General features: G+C 39.9%; 1 protein-coding gene and 1 long non-coding RNA gene across 3 annotated transcripts in view; both read right to left on the bottom strand.

Moving 5' to 3' along the window:
* Nucleotides 1-25,813, bottom strand: part of RASA1 (RAS p21 protein activator 1) — a 121,844-nt gene extending 96,031 nt beyond the window's left edge. The window contains exon 1 of one of the 2 annotated variants that reach the window (XR_002522631.1): nt 24,710-25,404. Coding sequence is in view for 1 of the 2 variants with exons in the window: in XM_003899903.5 (XP_003899952.1) it covers nt 24,710-25,248 (539 nt within the window). In the remaining variant the exon portion in view is untranslated. Of the gene's footprint in view, nt 1-24,709 lie in introns of both variants that reach the window. The other variant, XM_003899903.5, reaches the window with a different exon arrangement.
* On the bottom strand, nt 9,903-12,159 carry LOC110743495. Its single transcript, XR_002522632.2, has 2 exons — nt 11,754-12,159; nt 9,903-11,587 (listed from the first exon to the last, which is right to left on the bottom strand). It is a non-coding gene; the product is annotated as an uncharacterized LOC110743495 (long non-coding RNA).
* Nucleotides 25,814-27,267: the final 1,454 nt, after the last annotated feature.

Genomic DNA, 27,267 nt, shown 5'->3' with positions numbered 1-27,267 from the left:
CTCTGTCACCCAGGCTGGAGTGCAGTGGCCGGATCTCAGCTCACTGCAAGCTCCGCCTCCCGGGTTCACGCCATTCTCCTGCCTCAGCCTCCCGAGTAGCTGGGACTACAGGCGCCTGCGACCTCGCCCGGCTAAGTTTTTGTATTTTTAGTAGAGACGAGGTTTCACTGTGTTAGCCAGGATGGTCTCGATCTCCTGACCTCGTGATCCGCCCGTCTCGGCCTCCCAAAGTGCTGGGATTACAGGCTTGAGCCACCGCGCCCGGCCCATTCTTTCCAGGCTCGAATGAAATATTTACCAACATAGACCACATTCCGAGTAATAACACGCCTTAACAAATTTATAAGTATAGAAATCATATAATGTCTATTCTCAGACTACAGAATTAAATTAGAAATAAATAACAAAAAAGTGGCAGGAAAATTCCCAAGTACGTCTAAATAAACACATTAATCAAAGAGGAAATGTGAAGAGCAATTTTAAAATACTTTAAATTAAAATGAAAATACAATTTAACACTTGTGGGATGCAACAGAAGCAGTGCTTGGAGGAAAACTTTATAGTTTGAATGCACATGTAAGATAAAAAATCAGTAATCAGAGCTTCAGCTGGGAGCACTGGTACACACTTGTAGTCCCAGTTACCTGGGTGGTGAAGACAGAAAAATGGACAGAATTCAGAAGTTCTGGACTGTAGTACACTATGCCCAGTGAACCTCCATGATTAGTTTGGCATCAACACCCCTGGGAGCAGGATACCACCAGGTTGCCTAAGGAGGGGTGAACCAGCCCAGGTTAAAAACAGAGCAGGTCAAAACACAGATCAGTAGTGGGATTGCACCTGGAAACAGTCACTGCACTCCAGCTTGAGCCATGTAGCGAGATCCTGTCTCTTAAATAAAATTTGTAAATAATAATAATACTCTAAACTTCATCATAGAAAGCAAGAAAGAAAAGCAAATTAACTCCAAAGTAAGCAGATAAAGAGAAATATAAATATTACAGCAAAAATCAATGAAATTGAAAACAGGAAATCAATAGAGTAAATTAACAAACCCAAAGGTAACTTTTCTGAAAAGATCAATAAAACTGATAAGCCTCTAGCCAGACTCAGAAAAAAAGACAGAGGACAAATTAGTAATATCATAAATGAAAGAGAAGATCTTTACTAATTGCTACTACCCCAAAGCCATTAAAAAGATAATAAACTAATATCGTAAATAAATCTATGTCCACAAATTTGCAAAGCTAAATGAAATGGAGCAAGTCCTTAAAAAACATAATCTGCCAAAACTCACACAAGAAGAAAAAAAACAATCTTGAATAGACCTATATCTATTAAAGAAATTGAATCAATAACTAACTTTCAAAAACAGAGGGAACCAAATCCAGATGGGTTCACTGGTGAGTTCTAATCAACATATAAAGAAGAAATAATACCAATTCTCTACAATGTCTTTCAGAAATACAGCAGTTACTTCCTAAGTCATTCTGTGAGGACAATACTAACCTAATATCAAAACCAGACAAAGACATTACAAGAAAAGAAAACTACGGACCAATCTCTTATGAACAGAGATGGAAACATCCTCAACGAAATATTAGCAAATTAAATCCAACAATGTACAAAAAGAATTACATATCATGATCAAGCAGTATTTATCAAGACTGGCTCAACATTTTAAAAAATCAATGTAATTAATCAAATCACATGATCACATTAATAGATGCAAAAATTCCATTTGACGGTATCCAATACCCAATCATGATGAAAATGCTAAGCAAATGAGGAATAGAAGGGAACTTTCTCAACTTGATGAAAAAACAAAAATCTACCAAGTAAATTGACAGTTAACACCATACTTAATGGTGAGAATGTCAAAGCTTTCCCACCAAGATGGGGAAAAATTCAAGGATGCCTCCTCTTACCACTGCTTTTCGAATCATACTCAAAGTCCTAGCTAATGTAGTAAAACAGGAAAGGGAAAAAGGTACACTGATTGGGAAAGAAGAAATAATACTGTCTTTGTTCTCAGATGACAGGTTTGTCTAGCTAGAAAATCAGAAAGAACTGACAAAAAAAACTTCATGGAACTAACAAGCAAGGTTGCAAAATACAAGGAAAGCCAATGGCTTTCCTGTATGTACAAAAGAAATTTAAAACACATTACCATTTACATTAGCAACCAAAAAATGAAATACTTAGGTATAATTCTAACAAAATATGTACAGGGTCTATATGAGAAAAACTACAAAACTGATGGAACATAACAAAGAACTAAATAAATGGAGAGATACTCCAAGTTCATGAATAAGACTCAATATCAACATGTCTGTTCTTCCCAACTTGATTTACAGATTTGGCACAATTCCAATCAAAATCCCAGCAATTATTTTGTGGATATCAACAAACTGATTCTAAAGTTTTTACGGAGAGCTAAAAGACCTAGAATAGCCAACATAACATTGAAAGAAAAACAAAGTCGCAGGCATTGACACTACTAGACTTATTATAATGCTTCAGTAACCAAGATAGTGTTGTATTTTGGAAAAGGACAAATAAATCAATGGAACAGAACAGGAAACCCAGAAACAGACCCAAATAAATACAACAAATCATCTTTGGAAAAAAGAGCAAAGGTAAGATAATGGAGCAAAGACAGATTTTTTAACAAACAGTGCTGGCACAACTGGACATCCACATGTCAAAAAAAAAAAAAAGAATGTAAACACTCACCTTACACCCTTCACAAAATTTAAATCAAAATGGATCACAGACCTAAATTAAAATGCAAAAGTGTAAAACTCCTAGACAATAACAATAAAGAAAATCTAATGACCTTGGCTATGGCAATGACTTCTCAGACACAAAAGTCACAATCCATGAAAGAAAAAACGAATAAGCTGGATTTCATTAAAATTAAAAACTTCTGCTCTGCAAAAAGCAACTGTCAAGAAAATCAAAAGACAAACCACAGACTGGGAGAAAAATATTTTCAAAAGACACATCTGGTAAAGGACTGTTATCCAAAAATACACAAAGAACTCTTCACAACAATAAGAAAACAAACCTGGTTTTAAAATGGGTAAAAGACCTGAAACAGACACCTCACCAAAGAAGACATAAAGATGGCAAATAAACACATGAAAAGATGTTCAGTATCACATGTATTAGACCATTCTTGCATGGCTATAAAGAAATACCTGAGCCTGGGTAATTTATAAGTGGTTTAACTAGCTCATAGTTCTGAAGGCTGTATAGGAAGCATCGTGCCAGCATCTGCTCAGCTTCAGGGTAGGCTCAGGAAGCTTTTACTCATGGTGGAAGGCAAAGTGGGAGCAAACATATTACATGATGTTTCATCAAAGTAGGAGCAACAGAGAGTAGTGGGCAAGGTGCCACAATTTACAATAACCAGACCTCATGAAAACAAACTCACTATCAGGAGAATGGCAGCAAGTCATGAGGGATCCTCCCCCATGACCCAAACCTTGGAGACAGGGTCTCACCCTGTTGCCCAGGCTGGAGTGCCATGGCACAATCATAGCTCACTGCAGCCTTGACCTCTCAGGCTTAAGTGATCCTCCCCACTCAGCCTCCTAAGTAGCTGGGACCACAGGTATGCTGACCACCACCTGGCTGATTTTTTTCTTTTTCGTAGAGACAGAGTCTCAGTCTCATTATGTTGGCCAAGCTGGTCGCAAACTCCTGGCCTCAAGCAATCCTCCCAACTCAGCCTCCCAAAGTGCTGGGATTATAGATATAAGTCACCACCCTGGCCATAACAAGAGATCTAGAGGAGTGACATATCCAAACCATTATATATCATATGTGATTAGAAAATGGCATATTCAAAGACGATATCATTATACACCTTTTACAATGGCCCAAATCCAAAAATCTGGCAATATCGACTGCTGGCAAGAATGTAGAGCAACAGGAACTGTCATTCACTACAGGTGGGAATGCAAAATGGTGCAGCCACTATGGAAGACAGTTTGGCAGTTTCTTCCAAAACATACTTTTACTCTACTATCCAGTAATCAGGCTTCTTGTTATTTATCCCAATAAGCTGAAAACTTATGGCCACAAAAAAACCTGCACGCAAATGTTTATAAGCACCTTTATTCATAATTGCCAAAATTCATAAACAACCACTAGCTGACTAGATAAATTATGGTACATTCAGATAAAAAAAGAAATTAGTTATTGAACCATGGAAAGAAAGAAAGAATCCTAAATGCATGTTATTAAGTGAAAGAAGTCAATCTGAAAAGGCTACATACTGTACAATTCCATCTCTACAACATCCTGGAGAAGGTAAAACTATGGAGACAGTAAAAAGATTAGTGACTGACGGGGCTAACGGGAAAGGAAGAATGAACAGACAAAATATACAGGATTTTTAGGCAATGAAACTATTTTGTATGACACTACAATGTGGCATACATGTCATTAAACATTTGTCAAAACCCACAGAATGTACAACGTCAAGAATAAACCCTAACATAAACTATGAACACTGGGTGACAATAATATGCTAATGTAAGTTCATCACTGGAAACAAATGTGCCAGTGTGCTGGATGTCAACAGTGGGAAACAAACGGGGTGGAATATGGGAACTCTACTTTCCCCTCAATTTTGCTATAAAGCTAAAACTATTCTAAAACATAAAATTTATTAATTTTTAAAAAGTGAACTCGAGGAAACAAAATTTTTGTGCCTATCTAGAAGTATTCACCATTTTACTCAAACTGCATTCCTGTCCCTTATACACCACCTTTAACCATTAAATCCAATGCCTTTTTTGATTTTGCATCCTTCTTGTCCTCATTGCCTTGAAATAAGTCACTGTAAAAATGCAATACAAACGGGTAAGATGCAAGGCAGAAGGACTTCCCCCAGAACAAGCCATATAACTTGCTAACTGTCAAGAAACATCATTAAATACCAAAAGTCAAGATGACTTCTCCAGGATACACAACTTAAACTCAAGTGAGTCAAGTATTAAGAGTTGATGGGGCCGGGCGCGGTGGCTCAAGCCTGTAATCCCAGCACTTTGGGAGGCCGAGACAGGCGGATCACTAGGTCAGGAGATCGAGACCATCCTGGCTAACACGGTGAAACCCCGTCTCCACTAAAAAAAAAATACAAAAAACTAGCCGGGCGAGGTGGTGGGCGCCTGTAGTCCCAGCTACTCCGGAGGCTGAGACAGGAGAATGGCGTAAACCCGGAAGGCGGAGCTTGCAGTGAGCTGAGTTCCGGCCACTGCACTCCAACCTGGGCTACAGAGCGAGACTCCGCCTCAAAAAAAAACAAAAAAACAAAAAGGGGGTTGATGGGATATAAGGTTGCTGATCCATTCTAATAAAGCTCAAAAGTGACTAATATAGAAACCGCAAGGACAATTTTTCTATTAACAACAATAATAAAATTAAGCCAAGCACGGTGGCTCATGCCTGTAATCCCAGCACTTTGGGAGGCCAAGGAGGGAGGATCACTCAAGTCCAAGAGTTCAAGATGAGCCTGGGAAATAGGTGAGACCCTGTCTATACAAAAAATAAAGGGCATGGTGGCAAGCACCTGTAGTCCTAGTAACTTTAACAGGAAGGCTGAGGTGGGAAGACCGCTTGAACCTGGGAGGTTGAGGCTGCAGTGAACAGTTACACCACTGCACTCCAACCTGAGCAACAAAGCAAAACCTTGTTTCAAAAAATAGTAGTAATAAAGTAAAATACATGCATGCCCGCATGTATCTCTGCCCAGTCTAATCTCCCCTACAAGCCTACTAAGTGGGAAGCCAAACTGTAATCCTAAGATTCTCTAATGAAGGTTGCCAACTAATAAATTTCAAAGAAATTACAAATGGGGGAAAAAATCACCATTTTTACAATATCATTACAAGAAAATAAATGATTCAGGTAAAAATAATCAATGGATACTAAAACTAATGGCTACTTACTATTTATTAATTATAAAGAGAAAGGTATCTTTTATAATAGCAAAATCTGGTGGAACCCACCTTAACCAAGTTCAAACTTAGGTACATCATCAACAGGATAATTGACATCATGTGCCCCTAGGTACTGAGAACTCATGACCTATGGCATATCTCTGCCAGTAATGGTTAATCCAAATCTAATTATGAGAAAACAATCAAATACAAATTGAGACACATTCTGCAGAACTATCCTAAACTCTTCAAAAATGTTAATGTTACAAAAGAAATGAAAAGCAAAAGGGACTGTTCTAGATTAAAGGGGACAAAAAAGACATAACAATTAAATGCAATTCATTAAAACAGACAGATATAAATGACACTATAGGAAAAACTGATGATATATGAATAATAATGTTAAATTTATTGTATTTGGCTTTGTGGGCTATTGTCCTTATTCTTGGGAAATACATGATGAAGTATTTCAGTGGAAAAGAACAAGATCTCTGCAACTAACTTTTAAACAGTTCAGCGAAAATAATATATACATGTGTGTATAAAGAGAAAGGGACAAACTAAATGTGACAAAATGTAAAGTTACTCAGTATTCTTCCAACTTTTCTGCAAATTTAAAATTTTCCAACATAAATACTTGGGGTAAAGTTTGCTTATTGAGTATGCAATCTGCACACACACAAAAATGATATATCTAATAAAAACATTTACATATTACCAAGAATAACTCCACCAGAAACAGGTTCCATCCTTGGGCTAAAAAAAAAGCCCACTCACTTGAACTTAGATGATACCTGACAAGCTAACCCTTAATAAGGCTCCATTTTACATGAGTCCACTATGACCACATCGTTTGCTACAATCCCTATTATTTAAATAAGCTAGTATCACCAAGCAGGTTACTGTCAGGTCTTTATAAAGAAAAAACTTGTGTAATTCATGCACGTTGATTTAATTGAGATCGTGTGGTTTAATTCTCTCAGAAAATAATTCTTTCCAAGTTGGTTTGGTGACATCGTTGTTGTCACTGAGAAGAAATCTTTGTTTTTTGCCATATTACATCAACTTCAAGAATGTCTCAGCTGTATTCAGAAGAATAAATGAAAATTTGTCATGTAATCAAGGTAGGGAGAAAGGAGAAATAAAAAAAGGAGAAGAAGAAATAAAAAAAGGAGAGACATAAAATTGCTTCTGGAGTGTGGGTGGGTGGGTGTGTGTGGGGGGGTGTGTGTGTGTGTGTGTATATGTTTCTGCATAAGTGTATGCTGGGTCACAGGTGTAAAATCTATTTCTTCTAGTGAGTCATAGTCAAAACTATATCTGAAGGCCACTACTCTGTAAACAATAGACTCACAAAAAGATTTTAAAAAGTATAAAATATGTCTTTACAAGATTACACTGAAAGTAAAGCAATTTTTCAAACTGCTGGGAGTTTCAAATTCAATTTAGTTGCTTTCTACCAGTAATTTTTAAGTAGAGTATAACAGAATTAAAATGAAAACACAATTGTATCAAGTAGTAATTTAAAAGGGTATTTTTCATTAAACCTTTGCGGTTTTTTTTTTTTTTTAATTTAAATATACACATACACTCTGTGTCATAATGTACCAGGAATTTCTTAATTTTTACTTGGGTTGAAGTTAAACATTTTGAAAGCCAATAATAAACAGTTATTAATTGGCTGAGGAAGCGGTCAGTAAAAGGGAAAAAAGCAACAGACCACTCTAATAGGAGAAGAAAGAGAAAATGAGGGTGTGAATCACATAAAGAAGATAAAAAAGAAAAGTTAGATCCTTTTGGGAGGCCAAATGCAACTTGACGTCAGGCATTCGAGACCAGCCTTGCCAACATGGTGAAACCCTGACTCTACTAAAAAAAATACAAAAATTAGCCACGGGTGGTGGCACGTGCCTATAATCCCAGCTACTCGGGAGGCTGAGGCATGAGAATTGCTTGAATCAGGAGGCGGCGGTTTCAGTGAGCCAATATCGTGCCACTGTATTCCAGCCTGGGCTACAGAGCGAAACTCCATTGCAATAATAATAATAATAATAATAATAATAAAAGAAAGAAATGTTAGATCTATTTCGGAGGTAGAATAGAACAATCTAGATAACTGGTTAGAGTGGAAAAGGAGAAAAAGAGACCGACTGGCCAGGCATGGTGGCTCAGACCCGTAATCCCAGCACTCTGGAAGGCTGAGACAGGTGGACTACCTAGGGTCAGGAGTTTGAGACCAGCTTGGTCAACCTGGTGAAATCCCATCTCTACTAAAAACACAAAAATTAGCTGGGCGTGGCGGTGTGCGCCTGTGATCCCAGCTACTCAGGAGGCTAAGACAGAAGAATTGCTTGAACCCGGGAGGCGGAGGTTGCAGTGAGCTGAGATCGCACCACTGCACGCCAGCCTAGGCAACAGAGCGAGACTTTATCCTAAAAAAAAAAAAAAAAAAAAGAGACTGACTGAAATCTTAAAAAAATTGTTTTTAAAAGTTGAGAAGAGAATTGCATTACAATTCCACATATCTACACTACAATGCTATGCACAAGTCATTACCATAGCATTCAAAGCATAACACAATTTGTCTCCTATTATATTTAAACTTTTATTCCACTGTACTCTCTCAAGGGCCCTGTGCACTAGGAAGATAATACCATTTCCACAAAAATTAAAACTAATTTATTAAAAGGTACCATTGCCAGGAGCGGGGGCTCACGCCTATAATCTCAGCACTTTGGGAGGCCAAGGCGGGTGGACCACAAGGTCAAGAAATCAAGACCATCCTGGCCAACATGGTGAAACCCTGTCTCTCCCAAAAAATACAAAAATTAGCTGGGCGTGGTGGCACTCGCCTGTAGTCCCAGCTACTCGGGAAGCTGAGGCACAAGAATCGCTTGAACTCAGGAAGCAGAGGTTGCAGAGAGCTGAGATCACACCACTGCACTCCAGCCTGGCGACAGAACGAGGCTCCATCTCAAAATAAATGAATGAATGAATGACTAAATGAATGAATGAATGAACGGTACCATTATTTCCACAGAACTTTAAAACGTTATATGATTTCTGACACTAACTTTAATGTTAAATGTTATTTTGTCACATAGATAAGGTTCTTAAAAAACAACGTCAAAACAAAAATATCAGGTTATTTCCTATTCACTTGCTATAATTTCAGAAACAGCTTCATGATAAAAAGATTTTGATCCCAATGATCAGGCAAAAGGAAGATATTCAGGAATCCTAATATTAACTAGAGAATATGATCTCCTGTTAGTCTGAGGTTTGTGTTCTTTTTTTCCAAATTCAATGAGAAATTAATCAGATTTATGTGCTAAGAAAACACAAACAATAGTTATTCTTTTTAATTACCAACAATGAGAAATGTGGAGAATTACTACATGATTCCAAAGAACTACTAAAATCTAACTGAAATTTTATTTCTTCTACCACCAGCAATAAAGCATTGCAGTGTCCCCTAAGTACTAAGTAGAGAACAACTCCACTCCAGATACCTGGATTAGCTTTCTTCATCAAGGAGGAACTAAAAGACAGTAAAATATTCCTAAGCTGTCATATGGTCACTACTGAATGCAGTGATTGATAACTTCCTCTAAATTCATGCTTTGGCAGCCACCCTAAAACCCAACTGATGTGAGTGACCAACTAAGCTTACCATCTACCTACCTACCTGTCTGTCTATATATGGAGAGAAAGCAACCTACAGTCACTTAAGCGACATAATGTATGAAACAATTCCTATACGGTGGCTGTTCAATAAATAAGAAAGCTAACAATGGTTTAATTAAAATATTACAGTTACATCCTCACTTCATCACTGATAGGTTCTTAGAAACTGCAACCTTAAGAAAACAACATGCAGAAGGTCCTCAAATAACATCATTTCATTATAACACTGATAAGAAAAAAATTGGGTTTCGTTGTATGTTGTTTCATATTTCTGCATTTGTCTTGAAAGGAGATTTAAAAATCTGTCAAAAAAAAAAAGGCCTTCAACCTTAAGGAGGTATTTGTTGATACAAGTGTCCCTAAATAAATGCATATACAGAAATATCAAAGCTCATTTCTCTATTGCCTGAGATAACCTCCAGAATGCATGCAAGTACATGAATATCCATAAATACTGAACTACCCAAAATAAACACTGTATTAAGTCCGTTAAGACGGCTATAACACCCTAATTTCTCCTCAAATAACTTCATTCTCCCACTGAAACAATTTTTTTGAAGCATTAAGGAAGAAAAACAGAAGCGGGAATGGGGCATAGTGGCTAAATAGACTTAGGGGTCAAAAGCTTGGGTTTGTTTCACTTGGTAGCTCTGTGACTTGGGAAAGTTACTCAAAACCCTCCACATCTCAATGCCCTCATATGTGAAAATGTTAGCTATATTTAGGGGGATAGGGATATATACAGATGTGTTTTATATATATATATAATATACAAAAACTTAATAGTGGTTATGACCTTTGGTAGTAGAAGTAAGGATGACTGGTTTTTCTTCGTATTTTCTAATAGTCTCCAAATTTTCTATAGTAAACATGTATTAATCATATTTAGCGGAAAAGTGACTATTTAAAAATTATCTAGAAGCCAAAATGTCCAACGTACAATCAAAACTCATGCATCATACCAAGAACCAAGAAAATCACAATTTGGATAAGAAAAAGAAAATAAAAATGTTAATGTTGATGTGTATTAGATGTTGGAAAGGTTTTTTTTTTTTTTAAATTTTCAATCAGCTATCATTAAAAACACTTCAAAAATCAATTACAAATTTTAAAACAGATTTTAAAAATAGAATATTTCAGCAAAGAAAAAAGTTGTAAAACCAACCAAATGATGATAAAACAAGTTACAATACCAACCGAAAAAAAAAAAAAAATCACAAAAAAACAAAACTTATTGGATAGGTGAGGAAATGTTGATCAAAGGAGATAAATTTCCATTAAGAGGAATAAGTTCAAGAGATGTATGGCACAAACATGGTGTCCACAGTTTATAATAATAGTTTACTGCATACTTTAAATTGCTACGATTGTGTTTGCAGCACAAAAAAAATGCTCAGTACATGATGTAATGCAGGTTAATTAGCTCAGTTTAGCCATTCCACAACGTATACATCTACCAAAATATATGTTGTACACAATACATACACACAATTTTTGTCAAAAAAATTATTTTTTTCAACCTAATGGGCTCAATAGCAGATGACAGAAGACAGAATCTGTGAACGTGAGGACCAACAGATCAACAGAATTCACTCAATCTGAACAACAGCAAGAAAAATGACTAAAAAGAAGTTAAAAGTCTTGAGGACCTGTAAAACAGTAACGTTAAGATCTAACTCTGTATCACTGGAGTCCCATAAAGAAAAGAGGATGGAATTAAAAGGGTATTCAAAAATACTGGCTGGAAAAATCCATATTTGGAGAAAAATCTAAACCTACAGATGCAGGAAGTGATCAAATCTCAAATAGGTAAACCCACAGAAACCCTGACATATCACTAGACTTCTGAAAACAAAGATAAAGATTTTGAAAGCAATCACAGAGAAAAGACACATTACCTTATAGAGGAACACCAATTCAAGTGGCAAGAGATTTATCATCTGAAACTATAAAGGATAGAAGAAAAGTGGCACAAAATTTTTCAACTTCTGAAAGAAAAGAATTGTCAACCATAAATTTTATTCGTGGTGAAATTATCTTTCAGGAATAATGGTGAAATAATGACATTCACAGGCAAAAGGAAAATGAATAAACTGTTACCAGCAGACATACCTTTAAAGAATAAGGAAATTCTTCAAGTAATAGAAGGAATCTCGGAACACCAAGAAAGAAGAAAAAACAATGAGAAAAGCAGAAATGCAGATAAAAACAACAGACTATCCTTCTACTCCAGAGGTTTTCAAATCGTAATTGATGACTGAAATGAAAATTATATAGGCAACAAAAGAAAAAAACATGTAAGCTGGAATTTATCAAAATTAAATGCATGAAAGGACACTATCAACAAAATTAAAAAGTAGCCTGTGGAATGGGCAAAAATATTTGCTAATTATATAGCTGATAGGGGATTAATATCAAGAACATATAAAGAACTACAAAAACAAAAAAATCAAACTCAACTCAAAAATAAGAAATAGGCTGGGGCGGTGGCTCACGCCTGTAATCCCAGCACTTTGGGAGGCTGAAACTGGTGGATTACTTGAGGTCAGGAGTTCGAGACCATCCTGACCAACATGGTGACACCCCATCTCTACCAAAAACACAAAAATTAGCCGGGTGGGGTGGCATGCGTCCATAATCCCAGCTAGTTGGGAGGCTGAAACAGGAGAATCGCTTAAATCCAGGAGTAGGAGGTTGCAGTGACCTGGAACTGCACTCCAGCCTGGGCAATGGAGCTAGACTCCGTCTCAAAAAAACAAAAACAAAAATGGGCAATAGACATTTCTCCAAAAAAAATACGTATATACAAATGGCCAATAAGCACAAGAAAAGATGCTCAACAGCACTAATCTTAGGAAAATGCAAATCAAAACCAGTTACTACTTCACACGCACTAGGATAGCTATTATTAAGAAAACAGAAAATAAAAAGTGTTGGCACTCAGTAGGCTGAGGCAGGAGAATCACCTGAACTCAGGAGGCAGAGGTTGCCAGCCTGGGCAACAAGAGTGAAACTCCGTCTCAGAAAAAAAAAAAAAAAAAAAAAAAAAAAAGTGTTGGCAAGGATGCAGAGAAATTCTAACCCTTATGCATTGCTGCTGGGACTATAAAATGGTGTGGTCACTGTGGAAAACAGTACGATGATTCCTTAAAAAATTAAAAACAGAATTACCATATGATTCAGCAATTCCATGTCTGAGTATATCCCAAAATGAAAGCAGGTACTGGAACTGATGTTTATATACCATGTGCACACTGGGAACCATAGCCAAAAGGTGCAAGCAACCCAAATGTTCAATGGATAACTGGGTAAACAAAAGGTGATATATACATGAAATGGAATATTATTCAGCCTTAAAGAAAAAAAAAAAAGAAATTAGCTGGGCGTGGTGGCGGTGCCTGTAGTCCCAGCTACTCGGGAGGCTGAGGCAGGAGAATGGCATGAACCCGGGAGGCGGAGCTTGCAGTGAGCCGAGATCACACCACTGCACTCCAGCCTGGGCAACAGAGCGAGACCCCATCTCACAAAAGAAAAAAAAAAAAAAAAAGAAAATTCTGACATGTTACAATATGGTTCGTTGAACCTCTTGAAACTCAACAATTTAAAAAAATCCAATTTGAAAATGGGCCAAAGACACAGACATTTCACCAAAGAAGGTATACAGACGAAAAAAGCACATGAAAAGATTTTTCAAGCTGGGTGAGGTGGCTCACACTTGTAACCCCAGCATTTTGGGAGGCTGATGCAGGTGGAGCACTTGAGGTCAGGAGTTCAGGACCAGCCAAGCCAACATGGTGAAACCCTGTCTCCACTAAAAACACAAGAATTAGCCAGGCGTGGTGGCAGGTGCCTGTAATTCTAGCTACTCGGGAGGCTGTGGCAGGAAAATCGCTTGAACCTGAAAGGCGGAAGTTGTAATGAGCCAGTATCGTGTCACTGCATTCCAGACTGGGAAACAGAGCAAGACAGTGTCAGGGAGGGGAGGGGAGGGGAAGAGAGGAGAGGAGAGGAGAGGAGGGGAGAGGAGAGGGGAGGAGAGGAGAGAAGAGAAGAGATTTTCCAACATCATTAGTGTGATGGTTAATAATAAGTGTCAACTTGACTGGACTGAGGGATGCCTTGATGGCTGGTGAAGCATTGTTCCTGTGTGTGTCTGTGAGGGTGTTTACAGAAGAGACTGGCATGTGAGTCAGTGAATGAGGAGAGTAAGACCCACTCTGGGTGGGCACCATCTAATCCAATCAGCTGCCAGAACAAAGTAGGCAGAAAGAGAAACAGAGCCAGCTTGCTGAGTTCCCCATCCTCTTCTAGTGAAGGATAGTTTGCTTTTGCCCTTAGGCATCAAACTCCAGGTTCTTTGGTCTCTGGACTCCAGGACTCAAGCTGGCAGCCTCCCTGGGGTCTCAGGCCTTTGGCCTCAGACTGTCAGCTTTCCTGGTTTTGAGGCTTTCCAACTGGGACGTGGTACCAGCTTTTCTCATTCGCTAGCTTGCAGATGGCCTAGTGCAGGATTTTGACTTTGTAATGGCATGAGCCAATTCTCCCTAATAAACTCCCTTTTATATATGCATATATCTTATTGATTCTCTCTGGAGAACCTTGACTAATATAATTAGACATTAGAAAAATGTTAATCAAAACCACAATGAGATATCAGTAAAAACAGAAAGGCTAAAATAAAAAATGGTGGTACCATCAAATGCTGGTTAAGACACAGAGAAACCGGATCTCTCATATATTGCTGGTGAGAATATAAAAAGGTATAGCCATTACAGAAAATACTGGCAATTGCTTATAAAAGTGAACATGCAACTATCATACAATCTAGTAACTGTACTCTCGGGAACTTCCCTGACAGAAATGAAAACTTATGTTCACACAAAAACATATATACAAATGTTTATAGCAGTTTTTTTTTTTTTTTTATAATACCCAAAACTGGAAATGACCCAAATGTTCCCAAATGGCTGAATGGTTAAACAAACTGTAGCACATCTATACCATGGACTACTACTCAGCAATGAAAAAAAAGCAAAATATTGATACTTCAACTTACATGAACTTGACAAATTATGCTGAGTGACAAATGCTAATCCCAAAAGGTTAAATACTATTTGATTCCATTTTGAGGCAGGGTCTCATTCTGTCACCCAAGCTGGAGTGCAGTGGCACAATCATAACTCACTGTAGCCTCAATCTCATAGTCTCAGGTGATCCTCCCACCTCAGCCTCCTGAGTAGCTGGGACTACAGGTGTGCAATACCATGAACAGCTAGTTTTTGTTTTCTTGTAGAGACAAGGTTTCGCCATGTTGCCCAGGCTGGTCTTGAACACCTGGGCTCAAAGCGATCCAACCGCCTCAGCCTCACAAAGTGTTGAGATTACAGAAGTGAGCCATTGCACCCAGCCTGCACAATCTTCTTTAAATGACAGGGGGAAAGAAAAAAAAGAAAAAGAAAAAATTAGCAGTTACCAGGGGATAAGGAAAGAGGAAGGAGACTCTGGTTATAAAAACACAGCACAAGAGATCCCAGTGGTGAAGAAACTGTTCTGTATCTCTAGTATGGTAATGATTATACAAATTTACATGTTAGAATACTGCACAGAAGTAAATACTAAATATATCACACACCCATGCATGCACACACACAAATGAGTGTATGTAAAACTGGCGAAATGTGGATAAAATAGTTGGATTACAGCAATGTCGATTTCCTGGTTGTGATACTGCACTACAGTTATGCAAGACGTTACCACTGAGGTAAAATGGATGAAGGGGTACATCTCTGTCTTATTTCTTTTTTATTTTTTTTGTTGTTGTTGAGACGGAGTCTGCTCTGTCACCCAGGCTGGAATGCAGTGGTGCGATCTGGGCTCACTGTAAGCTCTGCCTCCCAGGTTCACATCATTCTCCCGCCTCAGCCTCCTCAGTCTCAGAGTAGCTGGGACTACAGGCGCCCACCACCACGCCCAGCTAATTTTTTTTTTTTTTTGCATTTTTAGTAGAGACGGGGTTTCACCGTGTTAGCCAGGATGGTCTCGATCTCCTGACTTTGCGATCCACCTGCCTCGGCCTCCCAAAGTGCTGGGATTACAGGCATGAACCATGGCGCCCGGCCCATCTGTCTTATTTCTTAAAACTGCATATGAATCTACAATTATCTCAAAATAAAAAGATTTAAAAATTAGAGAAATTAATCAATATTTAGATAGAAAAGAACACAGGTGAGATATGGTTCTATCATTACCCAAGTGTCTAATATGAACCCAGTTTAGTGAGTTATCCCTACAAAAAACACTTAAAAGAGGTGAGTGAGATCTCTAAGTCTTTCCTTCAGCTTGAGACAGATGTATGAGAGAAAGGAAATTTTTAAAGTAAAATGCTACAACAATGAACACACAATGAACACAGAAAATTTGCTGGAGTAACAGCTTATCCATAGGATATTCCATGGCTACCATGGTCATGTGTAGGATCTTTCCACACTATAATAATCAGACGTGCATTTAAATATGCTTTCCATCTTTCAACAGAGGTACAGCCAAAAAAGATAAAGGTCACTGACTAACAAAGAGGTAAAGTAAGGCAAGATTTTCTCTCCCACAGTGGAAGAAATTAAAAGAATGAGGACCTTATTTCTCAAGCAGCATTTATGCATTTAATCTGCTCCAAAATAATCCAAATCCATTTTTAAAGATGTAGAGTTACCCATGCATTAGTCAGTTTGGGCTGCCATAATGAAATACCACAGTCTGGGTGGCTTAAACAGAAATTATTTTTTCACAGTACTGCATGCTGAAAATTGAATATCAAAGTGCTGGCAAGCTTGGTTTCTGGTCTGGCCTCTCTCCTTAGCTGACAAATGAAGGCCTCCTCACCATGTCTTCACATGACCTTTTCTCTATGCACTCATACTCCTGGTACCTCTTCTTATAAAGGTACCCGTCCTATAGGATTCACCAGCCACCCTTATGACCTCATTTAACCTTAATTACCTGTTTTAAAGGCTGTATCTCCAAATACAGTTACATTGGCGGTTAAGGCTTCAACCTATGACTCTGGGGGACAAGGGGGAACTATCGAGGGAAAAGGGGGAACTATTAAGTCCAAAACGCCAGTTACCGCCAGCCCTGAAGTACGTTAAGTTTTATGTGGGTGCATATATGTGTGTACATTCTATGTAATGGAAGGGGGCAAGACAAAAGAAAAAGCATAGTATTTACATTAAAATTCCAGCTCTATCACTCAGTTTTCTCAACAATGAGGATGATGCCCATTCTCGCTATATCATTGTAAGAATTAAATAAGATAATCTATATAAAGTACCTGACATATAGCAAATGATTAGTAAACACTGAGCCTTTGCTTCTAGTCCTCTCTAAAATTAAAAACAAAATGAATTATAAATATTACCCTAATCTAAATATATGTGAAAAATTATGAGAATTGGATTCTGTCCCAGTTCTACTACTACCTAGTTATATGAACTTAGCTAGGGTGTAGGGTAGAGTGAAGCAAGTCACTCTACCTAAGGCTACTTCTGTATCTAAGCAGAGAAGCTTCCCTCTATAACTAAAACTCTATGTTACACATAACAATTTGACTACAATTTGAAACACAAATACTACAAAAGTTAATCATACTTTCTCTCTGTAATAATCCTAAATGAAAGAATGATACTGAAATTTCCTCCAAGAGAATTATGGTATGAAATTTCAGTATCAATCTTTCATTTACTTTGATTCTTTCACTCCTTGGCAACTATTCTCTGAATTTGAAAAATTTACCTGTACAACATATCTGTAGACTACTTATTTCCCTATCAGTAATGCCTCATCTTCCAACTAGACTGTAGAACTATATATTTTTTTGTCCCCCATACTGTTCATTATTTTACTTACTAAATCAAATAACCACTAAAACACCTAAAATCATCATACCCTAAATCCTGTAGAGACACATATATAGTTATCAATAAGTTGTATCTAATAACAATTTTTAACATAGCACAACAACGAAATTTACTGCCAGTGATTTCAAGGTAACACAGTTATCACACAAACACCTGCATATTCATATAGTAACCAACATCTATATTCAGTATTTTTGGTTTAAAATTAAGATAATGGTGGCCAAAAAGCAACATCTATTGTGGAGAAATTTGACTCATTTAATGAAAGACAACTTAGCTTGCCGGGCCTGAAGGAAGAACTCGTAAGTATTTGTCCTACCTCCCACCCTGTCCCTCCCCAGTAGTATTCTATTATCTGGTATTACATGTAAATAAGTAATACACATGGTATACCATTACTTTGGCGCCCTGAGGAAAGCTCAACTTGCTGTATCCATGCCCTTTAATAGTCCCCCTCCCATACTTAATGCATACTGGGTTATGTGACCAGCACTCGCCATTGGAATATTAGCAAGCATGAGGAGCACAGAGGCTTGATAAATACCGGCACACTAGGGCTTGGAAAGGTCTTTCATGGAACTGCCATAGCTGCCATGTTATGAAGAAGGCCAAGCTGGCCGGGCGCAGAGGCTCATGCCTGTAATCACAGCACTTTGGGAGGCTGAGGTGGCAAATCACGAGGTCAGGAGTTCGAGATCAGTCTGGCCAACATGGTGAAACCCCATCTCTACAAAAACTACAAAAATTAGCTGGGCATGGTGGCACACACCTGTAATGCTAGCTACTCGGGAGGCTGACAGAGGAGAAACGCTTGAACCCGGAAGGCAGAGGTTGCAGTGAGCCGAGATCCTACCACTGCACTCCAGCCTGGGCGACAGGGCAAGACTCCATCTCGGGGGAAAAAAAAAAAAAAAAAGAAGAAGAAGGAGGCCAACGTTCTTCAAGTGCAGAGGCAACACGGGGAGGAAGCAAGAGGGAAATGCCCAGCTATCTACCAACTGCTCCAGCCATCCCAGCTAAGGCACTAGATTTATGAGTTAAGAAGCCACCGTGGACATTATAGCCAACAGATCACATGTGGAGAAGTCTCCATAAAGCCATACACAAATTTTAGAATCAAGAGCAGATACACAATTGTTTTAGCCACTATGTTTTGGAGTGCTTAATTATGCAGCAACAGATAACCAAAACAATACAAATAAACCAATTAGAACTGTTCCTGTTTGGTAGTAACCAACAACAACAACAAAAAATGTCAGTGGTAACCATTGTTACAGTTAATAATCACTATAAAAAAATCTTCCCCCAAAAGGTACTTTTTTGAGTATTTAAGTGTTCTTAAAGGGACTCTGTTCATTTCACCAATGGCCAGTAAAGAGAGAGAAGTAAAGTAACCAGAAAGTCTACTCTTCATTTTTCCTTTTCCCTTCCTAATTTATGGTTGTCCTTTTCGGCTTTGCCAATAATGTTTGCCTGTTTTCCCCAGAGTGGCTAATCAATGATCCATACCGATTCTAGCATTCAACTGTGCTCTGTACCTCAGTAACTACAGACATTACTGTCAACTTACGTCCAGACCACAGGTAACTAAGAGTTCTGTTGACAAGATTCTTCACTAATTTAGGGGTGAAAAGTTTAAACTCATCCAATTCATAATTGTGTCTTTTGATAGAATCATTAAGCAAAGAGCTTCAGAACCAATAACCTCTTGCTCAGAAAATAAATTAAGTAGCAGGAAAAACATACTTGCTATTTTTCCTCAAAGAATTTACTGATCCTGGTAACATAAATTTCTTTTTCTTTTAACCCTCGTGACCTTTGCCCATACTTCACTCATGATATTTATCTTAACCTAGCCTGAATCACAGTAATTGGTTTACTTAATTTCCTACCAGATCTAATACTCCCTTTTCTCCCGTTGAGAAAAGGGGCATTTTACTCTTGTAACACCTGAAGCACCTACTATATTTCTCTACTACTTATACAAATACAGTAAAAAATATGAGTTCTGGTCATCAATAACTGTCCATAACTAATCTTAGCAAGTCTCACCCCCATTTTTATTAAGAAACAATGACTCATCCATATGTATAATGCAATCAGTGACAAAATTAACGAATGCTACATGTTCTAACATTAACCTTCACCAATTATTTGACTTAATAAGAATGATTTTATTTTTGTAGAGACAGTAAAATGATTTTTTTAAAAAAAGAAAGGTACTATTTACATTCCTTATTTTCTTTTCCTTAAAGTTTCAGGCTTGAGAAGTTTAAATATTAGGTTCAGCGTAAGATCCAGGCCAGATGCCAGGCAAATACTGCAATAGCAAAGGCAAAGCAGACCTGGTGGAGACTGCAAATGGAGACCTCAGTACCCACCTAAAAGGGTCAACTGCTACTCAGCTCTGGCAATCTAGTCTCAAGCAGGGATGGCCACCAGGTACAGCCAAGTCCTGTGGGTTTTCTAGAGATGCTAGAAGTTGAGACTTCTTAAATATGAAATCTTCCTATTGGCCACGAGGTGACTCGTGCCTGTAATCCCAAGACTTTGGGAGGCCAACACAGGCGGATCACCTGAGGTTAGGAGTTCGAGACCAGCCTGGCCAAAAGAGTGAAACCCCGTCTCTACTAAAAATACAAAAATTAGCTGGGCATGGTGGTGTGTACCTGTAACTGCAGCTACTCAGGAGGCTGAGGCAGGAGAATCCCCTGAATCCGGGAGGCGGAGGTTGCAGTGAGCCAAGATCATGCCACTGCACACCAGCCTGGGCAACAGAGCAAGACTCCATCTCAAAAAAAAAAAAAAAAAAAAAAACCTCTATCCTTAATGGTGACAATTATCAAATATTCCAAATACCCTAAAAGCAAGCAGTATACATCTGTGGGTTGAATTCTCACCAATGGCCACTTGCTACTGCAGACTCACAGTTAAAAATCTCTACATATAATTGATGGTGCACTACACAAACAATATTCCTTTACCACCACCGCCCCTCACCCCACAGAAGCAAAAAATGAGAACCATGAAAAGAAACTCCAAAAAATTATGGAGTACTAGTGACAAACTGCTTTAATTTAACCTTTTCTCTCTCTTGAAAAAGAAATTTATTAACAGTTTTAGATATAGAAAGTTTTATAGTAGAAAAATAGTAAGAATTTTTTTATTTTTAAAATTTCTCAAAACTTTCAAAAGGCAAAATATTCAAATAAATAGTACAAATTACATAAACATTTCCAGCCTCAACCAAACTAATGAAAATGCTCAGTAATAAAAATGAGACTAATAATTCGTCACGTACACAGACAAACAAGGTACAAAATACTAATTAATAGTGTTAAGATATTTGCACTGTTCTATCTACATATTGTCATTTGACTCTTTTGTGATCAACAGCACAAAACTACCTGGGAACAAAGCTGAACTAACACCCTGACCATGGAACACTCGAGTAACAAGCCACTCGTGGACTCAATCCTGTGACCTAAACCTCCTTAATATCATGCTATCCATAACTAAGGTGACCAGTTACTCATAGTCAGTATTTAGTCCAATATTTCTTCAATACTTTTACAAAAGATAAATATTACTTGAAAATGTCTTTAAGGCTTTTCCTTCCACTTAAAAATATGAACGTCTACATTCAGGAATAGGAATTTATAGAGAACACTTGAATTTCACCTCTAAAATTGCTTAACCTACTGCTAGAAGCCCTTATAAAGTTAAAATAAAATTCTTAACATAATTAATCATGGTAGGCTTGATTTGGAGTTCAAAACATTCTCTAAAATAGTCATGTAATAAGGGAGACCCTCTAACCAAAAGAATCAGCAGACAATTTAGCGACAGTAAAATTTTACGGTTATGGGCACAGAGGATTATGTATTTACCTTAGTTACCCACGTCCAAGTACTGTGCTGAATACATCTAGGTATTCATTAAATCTTAAAAAAAAAAAAAAATCCTATGAGGAAGGTACCATTCCTATCCCCATTTCACGGATGGGGAAACTGACCTTTCCAAGAATACCCAGCTAGTAAGTGGCAGAGTCAGGATTCCAACCCAAATCTTGTCTAACTTCAGAATCTGCACGCTTAACCACTACACTGTATTGCCTCCAGTGACTCTGGGTTGATATCTAAGATGAAATAAGAAGGAAATTTGTACTTCTCAGTGGCAAATTTTAAAAACATACTAGAAATGAATGGTATTTTTTAGAACATGAACAAGTTTCACATACACGGTCATACAATTTTTATTTCCAAATGCATGTAATAATGATGAAAATCTCACACAATGAATTTCTCACAATTTTTCATAACTACTCAATCATCGTGTTTTTTTGTTTATTTTTTTTTTTTAGACAGTTTCACTCTTGTTGCCCAGGCTAGAATGCAATGGTGGATCTCGGCTCACTGCAACTGCCACCTCCCTGGTTCAAGCAATTCTGCCTCAGTCTCCCGAGTAGCTGGGATTACAGGCGCCCACCACCATGCCCGGCTAATTTTTGTATTTTTAGCAGAGACGGGATTTCACCATGTTGGCCAGGCTGGTCTTGAACTCTGACCTCAGGTGATCCACTCGCCTTGGCCTCCCAAATTGCTAGGATTACAGGCGTGAGTCACCACACCCAGCCCAATCGTGTTTATTATTAAAAATTTAATGCGAACACCCTGTATTTTCCCCTCATTTTTGCTGTGAACCTAAAACTACTCTAAAAAAGTCTATTGGGCCAGGCGTGGTGGGTTACACCTGTAATCCCAGCACTTTGGAAGGCAGGCGGATCACCTGAGGTCAGAGTTTGACACCAGCCTGGCCAACATGGCAAAACCCCGTCTCCACTAAAAATGTAAAACTTAGCCAGGTCTGGTGGCGGGCACCTGTAATCCTAGGTACTCAGGAGGCAGAGGCTGGAGAATCGCTTGAACCTGAAGGCGGGGAGGGGTGGGGCGGAGGCTGCAGTGAGTCGAGATCAGGCCACTTCACTCCAGCCTGGGTGAAAGAGCGAAACTCCATCTCAAAAAAAAAAAAAAAAAAAGAAGTCTATTAAAAAAAGTTTTCAACTACAATATCCTAAATATACCTAATTTAGTTATAAACTAGCATAAGACTAGATTCTTTCAGTATGAAAAGTTGCATTCTGTTTTTCATAACCACTGTACCAAGCATGCTATTAGCATTTAATAAAAATTGAACTTTTTCTTTCAAAAGCAGTGGTGTAATACTGTGTGTGTGTGTCTTGTTTGTTTGAGACGGAGTTACACTCTTATTGCCCAGGCTGGAGTGCAATGGCGTGGTCTCAGCTCACTGCAACCTCCACCTCCAGGGTTCAAGCGATTCTCCTGCCTCAGTCTCCTGAGAAGCTGGGATTACAGGCACCTGCCACCACGCCAGACTAATTTTGTATTTTTAGTAGAGAGAAGGTTTCTCCATCTTGGTCAGGCTGGTCTCAAACTCCCGACTTCGGGTGATCCACCTGCCTAGGCCTCCCGAAGTGCTGGGATTACAGGCGTGAGCCACCGCGACCGGCAAAATTGGAATGTTTAACACTCCCTGAACACTCCCAGGGACTCTGCATTACAATGACATGAAACAAATTGTCATGTAAAATTTGAACAACTCTGACGCAAGACTTGAACCCTTTATTGAGGAATATAAAAGGTGGAACACTACATCCCTATAACATGGCTGGCATAAATATGACTAACTTTACTTTTCCACTTTAAGTATCAAAAGATGTAGCCTTAAGTCAAAAATAGATTAGGGTAACAGAATCTTTTCCTAGTTTCAGTCCTTTCTAAATGCTCCAAAGAAGCTTATCCAAAAAAAAAAAAAGGCCGGGCACGGTGGCTCACACCTGTAATACCAGCAGTTCGGAAGGCTGAGGCCAGCCGACCACCTGAGGTCAGGAGTTAGATACCAGTTTGGCCATATGGCGAAACTTCGTCTCTATGAAAAATACAAAAATTAGCCAGGCATGGTGGCATGCACCTGTAATCCCAGCTACTAGGGAGGCTGAGGCAGGAGAATCTCTTGAACCCGGGAGGCAGAGGTTGCAGTGAGCCAAGACCATGCCACTACACTGCAGCCTGGGCAACAGAGCTAGACTCCATCTCTTGGGGGCAATGGAGAGAGGAAAAAAAAAAAACCTCTGAATTGTCCAGAATGACTGTCAACATATGAACCAAATCTTTCTTTCCTGATATTCATCAAGGATGTTAAAATTCTAAGGGTCAATTAAGAGTTATACGACAAACCTATAACAAGTTTTGCCTAATACCACTTCCCATCGCAGCATTTTCATCAAGGTCCACCTTTATGAATAAACACCTAAGTTCAATTAAGACAAGTGAGGAGGTATTAACTTACATTAAAAAAAAAGTCATTGTCCTGTATATTCTACTTAATTTTCAAATAGAATACTATACTGGCCACCAACAAAAAATGTTTAAAGGAAGCTCTGTTAATTTTGTTTTGTCTCACTGTTGTACTTCCAATGTCTCGACTATAAAAGCTAAGTGGGAAGCCTAGGGAAGAAGATACATTGTTGGAATACAGGCTCTTAATCACACCTATAATTCACAGTATTCCTTTCCTTTCTCTCTGACCCAAGTTCTCATTAAGTGACCCACAGACTCTTCTAAACATCACTATGCTTTCTCTAATCAGAAGCTGGGATGTGCACTGAAATAAAAACATTCTAACCAATACATTTTTCAAATTATTAATACAATACTCGTTTAAATATTTGTATTCAAAGTTTCTCACTAATCATCTAGCTTTATCAAGTAACACACACAGGTTAATATACACTATGACTGCCTTGGTAGCCGCAGTTTGACTAAATCCTGGGACACCACCTCAACTTGGAAGGGACAGAACCATATCCGGTTCTCATCAGATACACATTTTCTCATGCTTTCCATCTTAAAAACTTTACACCTTCCCAGAAGAGCAATAAATGTAGGAAGACGCCAGGTAGTATGCCTGTAAGGAAGATAAGTGATCAAATTAAATTCCTACGCAAGAAACCTGAAACTTCAAAAACTTTTCCTAAACAAATCACAGATGAAAAAGACAAAATATGGTTTACCCCATTTCCACTTCTTTTCTGGAGCCAGCTGCCCAAATTCCTGAACAGCAGTCTTAACTTACTGGTTAGTTGGAGGAGCGGTCAATGGTATGGCCACCTCTTCCTCCTCGTATTCTGGTCCATCCAGAGAGTCACCTTCGTCCACTGTCCCCAGGCCCGCCCCCAAAGGGGGCAGGTAAGGGGGAGGGGGCAGAGGGGGAAAACCGCCGCCTGGCCCGAGAGTCTCAGCAGGCAACGAAGTGGGCAGCTTGGTGAGAGCCATGTCTCCACTAGGTCCAGCGACAGCAGCACCGGCCACGCCAGCAGCAGCACCAGCCACGCCAGCAGCAGTACCTCCCCCTGTCAGTCCGGCTCCCCCCAATGCCCCTGTCATAGACCCGGCTCCTAGGAACCCTGACCCCAAAGCGGCTCCGCCACCCAGAGTTCCAGCCACTCCGGTCTCCACCAGCCCAGGATAGGGGGCGGCCGCCACAGGCAGGGCCGCGGGTATCTTCACCCGACACACTGCGGGATAGGCACTGGAGCCCGCTGCCGCGCCGCCTCCTCCAGCTCCGGCTGTTACCGGGCCGCCCTCCTCACTGCCGGCCTCGGCCGCCATCATGTTGAAGCCCGCTCTACTCTGCCCTACCCTGCCCGCCCGGGAGCCCCGGGGGCCACCAGGCCCGGGCTCCGAGCCGCCCCACCCAGACGCGTCTCCCCTTCAGCTCCCCAGGCGGAGGAAACAACAACAAAAGGAGAGAGCCCGCCGCCGCGCCCCCTCCTAGGGCCACAGCCCAGGCTCCGGAGCTGCTTGGGTTACGGGAAGCGAAGTGGGCAAAAAACCCAACGCCTGCACAAACGCCACCCAAACCTCACGGCACACACCCACACTCACGCACACAAACACATGTACAGAAGCGAAAACTTCCTGGCTGCACTAAAGAGGAAAGGAAGCACAGGGAAAGAGGCTTAGGTGGCTATCGCTCCTTCAGCAGCCACCACCGCTTCTTCACCACCCCAGTTCCGGCCACCCACACCGCAGCCACCGCCGGTGCCGCTGCTGAGGCTGGGGCCACTGCAGCCGCTTCATCCTCCACCAGGCAGATGAGAGGGGTGGGGACAAGAGAAAGGGGGGCGGGGTAACAAGGAAATCGACTGAACTGCTCACTACCTGGAGCTCTCAGTGACTGAAACCGTAGAGAGAGAAAGGAAGGCGGGGCAGGGGAGGAGGGACGGAGGGAAGGAAGGGCGGAGGAGGGAGAGGGCAGCTTGTGCGCAGGCGCGTTCCCGGAGCTGGGGGCGGGGGGCCGGGCCTGGAGGAAAAGGAAGAGTCCAGAGGGAAGGAAGCGGCGGGGACGCGCGGTGCGTGGTCGCGCTTGCTGTCCTACTCCGGTTCCTAGCGTGCGGCGGCGCGGCCGCATCTCCTGTTGGCGTGGCCGGCGGCGCGCGCCTGTCTCCCGGGGCTTTGTTTGATGGGCGGGAGAAGAGGGAAGGGTACCTGAGCACGCGGGTGCTCGGCGCTATGAAAGCCAGAGAGACGGGCGGGGGACCGGGAGGCGGCGGAGAGGAAGAAGGGGGAAAGGGAAAGGAAAATGCCTAGAAACTAGTTCCGTACTTCCTGACCGGTGGAAGAAACAGCCTTAGCCAGCAGCGCAGAGACTATGCAGGAGTCAGGTAGCTTTGAAGATCGGGGCAGTACTAAATGTTGTCTTTTTCGTTGCATGCTATAAATCACCATGACTATCTCACACACACACAGATAAAATAGATTCTGAAACTCCGAAACGAAATAAAGGGCACCATATGAGAAGGGTGGGGAATTTTGGTAGTAATAGTGGTTATGAAGTAAGATTTCTACCAGTATTTGCATAGGTTTTTCTTTATCAACTGTCTCATATACTTACCTATGCTATTATAAGTCTGTTGGATACTGATGAAGAGGAGGGGGTGCCACAGAAAGCACTAATCAATGCACTTTTGTTCTCTGTGTGCAAAAGACTGCAGGGTGTGATCCGCAATGCAAGCACCTTCAACCAGTCAAATGTCAAGAATGTCCCAGAATGCCAGTTACAATTATATATAGTTTCTAAAGTAGCAATAAACTGAAAACTCATTTTTAATACAATTAAGGAGAAGACTGTTATTTTGTCTTCTACACTAAAATGTATACAAACTATTACATGCATTCATGTACAGGGAGCTTCCCATGGTTTGAAATTAACGGTATTGTTATTTTAAATTCTCCCAGTAGTAATCCCACGTTGAATACCATTGGATATTGATCTTTCAGATCAGTATTTTCTCTGCTAAGGATGATCAAGCCAACACTCCGGATGGCAAGTGGTTGTGATAGAAACCCAGGAACAAGAGAAAAGACCACTAAAAGAGGTGGCAAGATACAGGCAATGCATTTTCTTTGTAAATTTGCGTAGGCCTATTTACCTAGTCGATGACAACGATCCAACTTGATTAGGAGTAGTCCTGGGGCCTCCATTATGCTTATGTCTTAGGCAATGTGCTACTTGGGAGAAGGAAGATGAACCAGTCACAGGAGCTAGAGTTCTAGAGTGAATTAAGGCCAGCAACATCCTAGGAATTCAGTAATGCCACCTCAGACCTTCTGAATCAGAAACTGTGCAGC

This window comes from Papio anubis, chromosome 5 (genome assembly GCF_008728515.1).
Source record: "Papio anubis isolate 15944 chromosome 5, Panubis1.0, whole genome shotgun sequence".
Classification (NCBI taxonomy): domain Eukaryota; kingdom Metazoa; phylum Chordata; class Mammalia; order Primates; family Cercopithecidae; genus Papio; species Papio anubis.
Note: the sequence above shows the minus strand (reverse complement) of the source record. Positions and strands in the feature narration are given on the sequence as shown.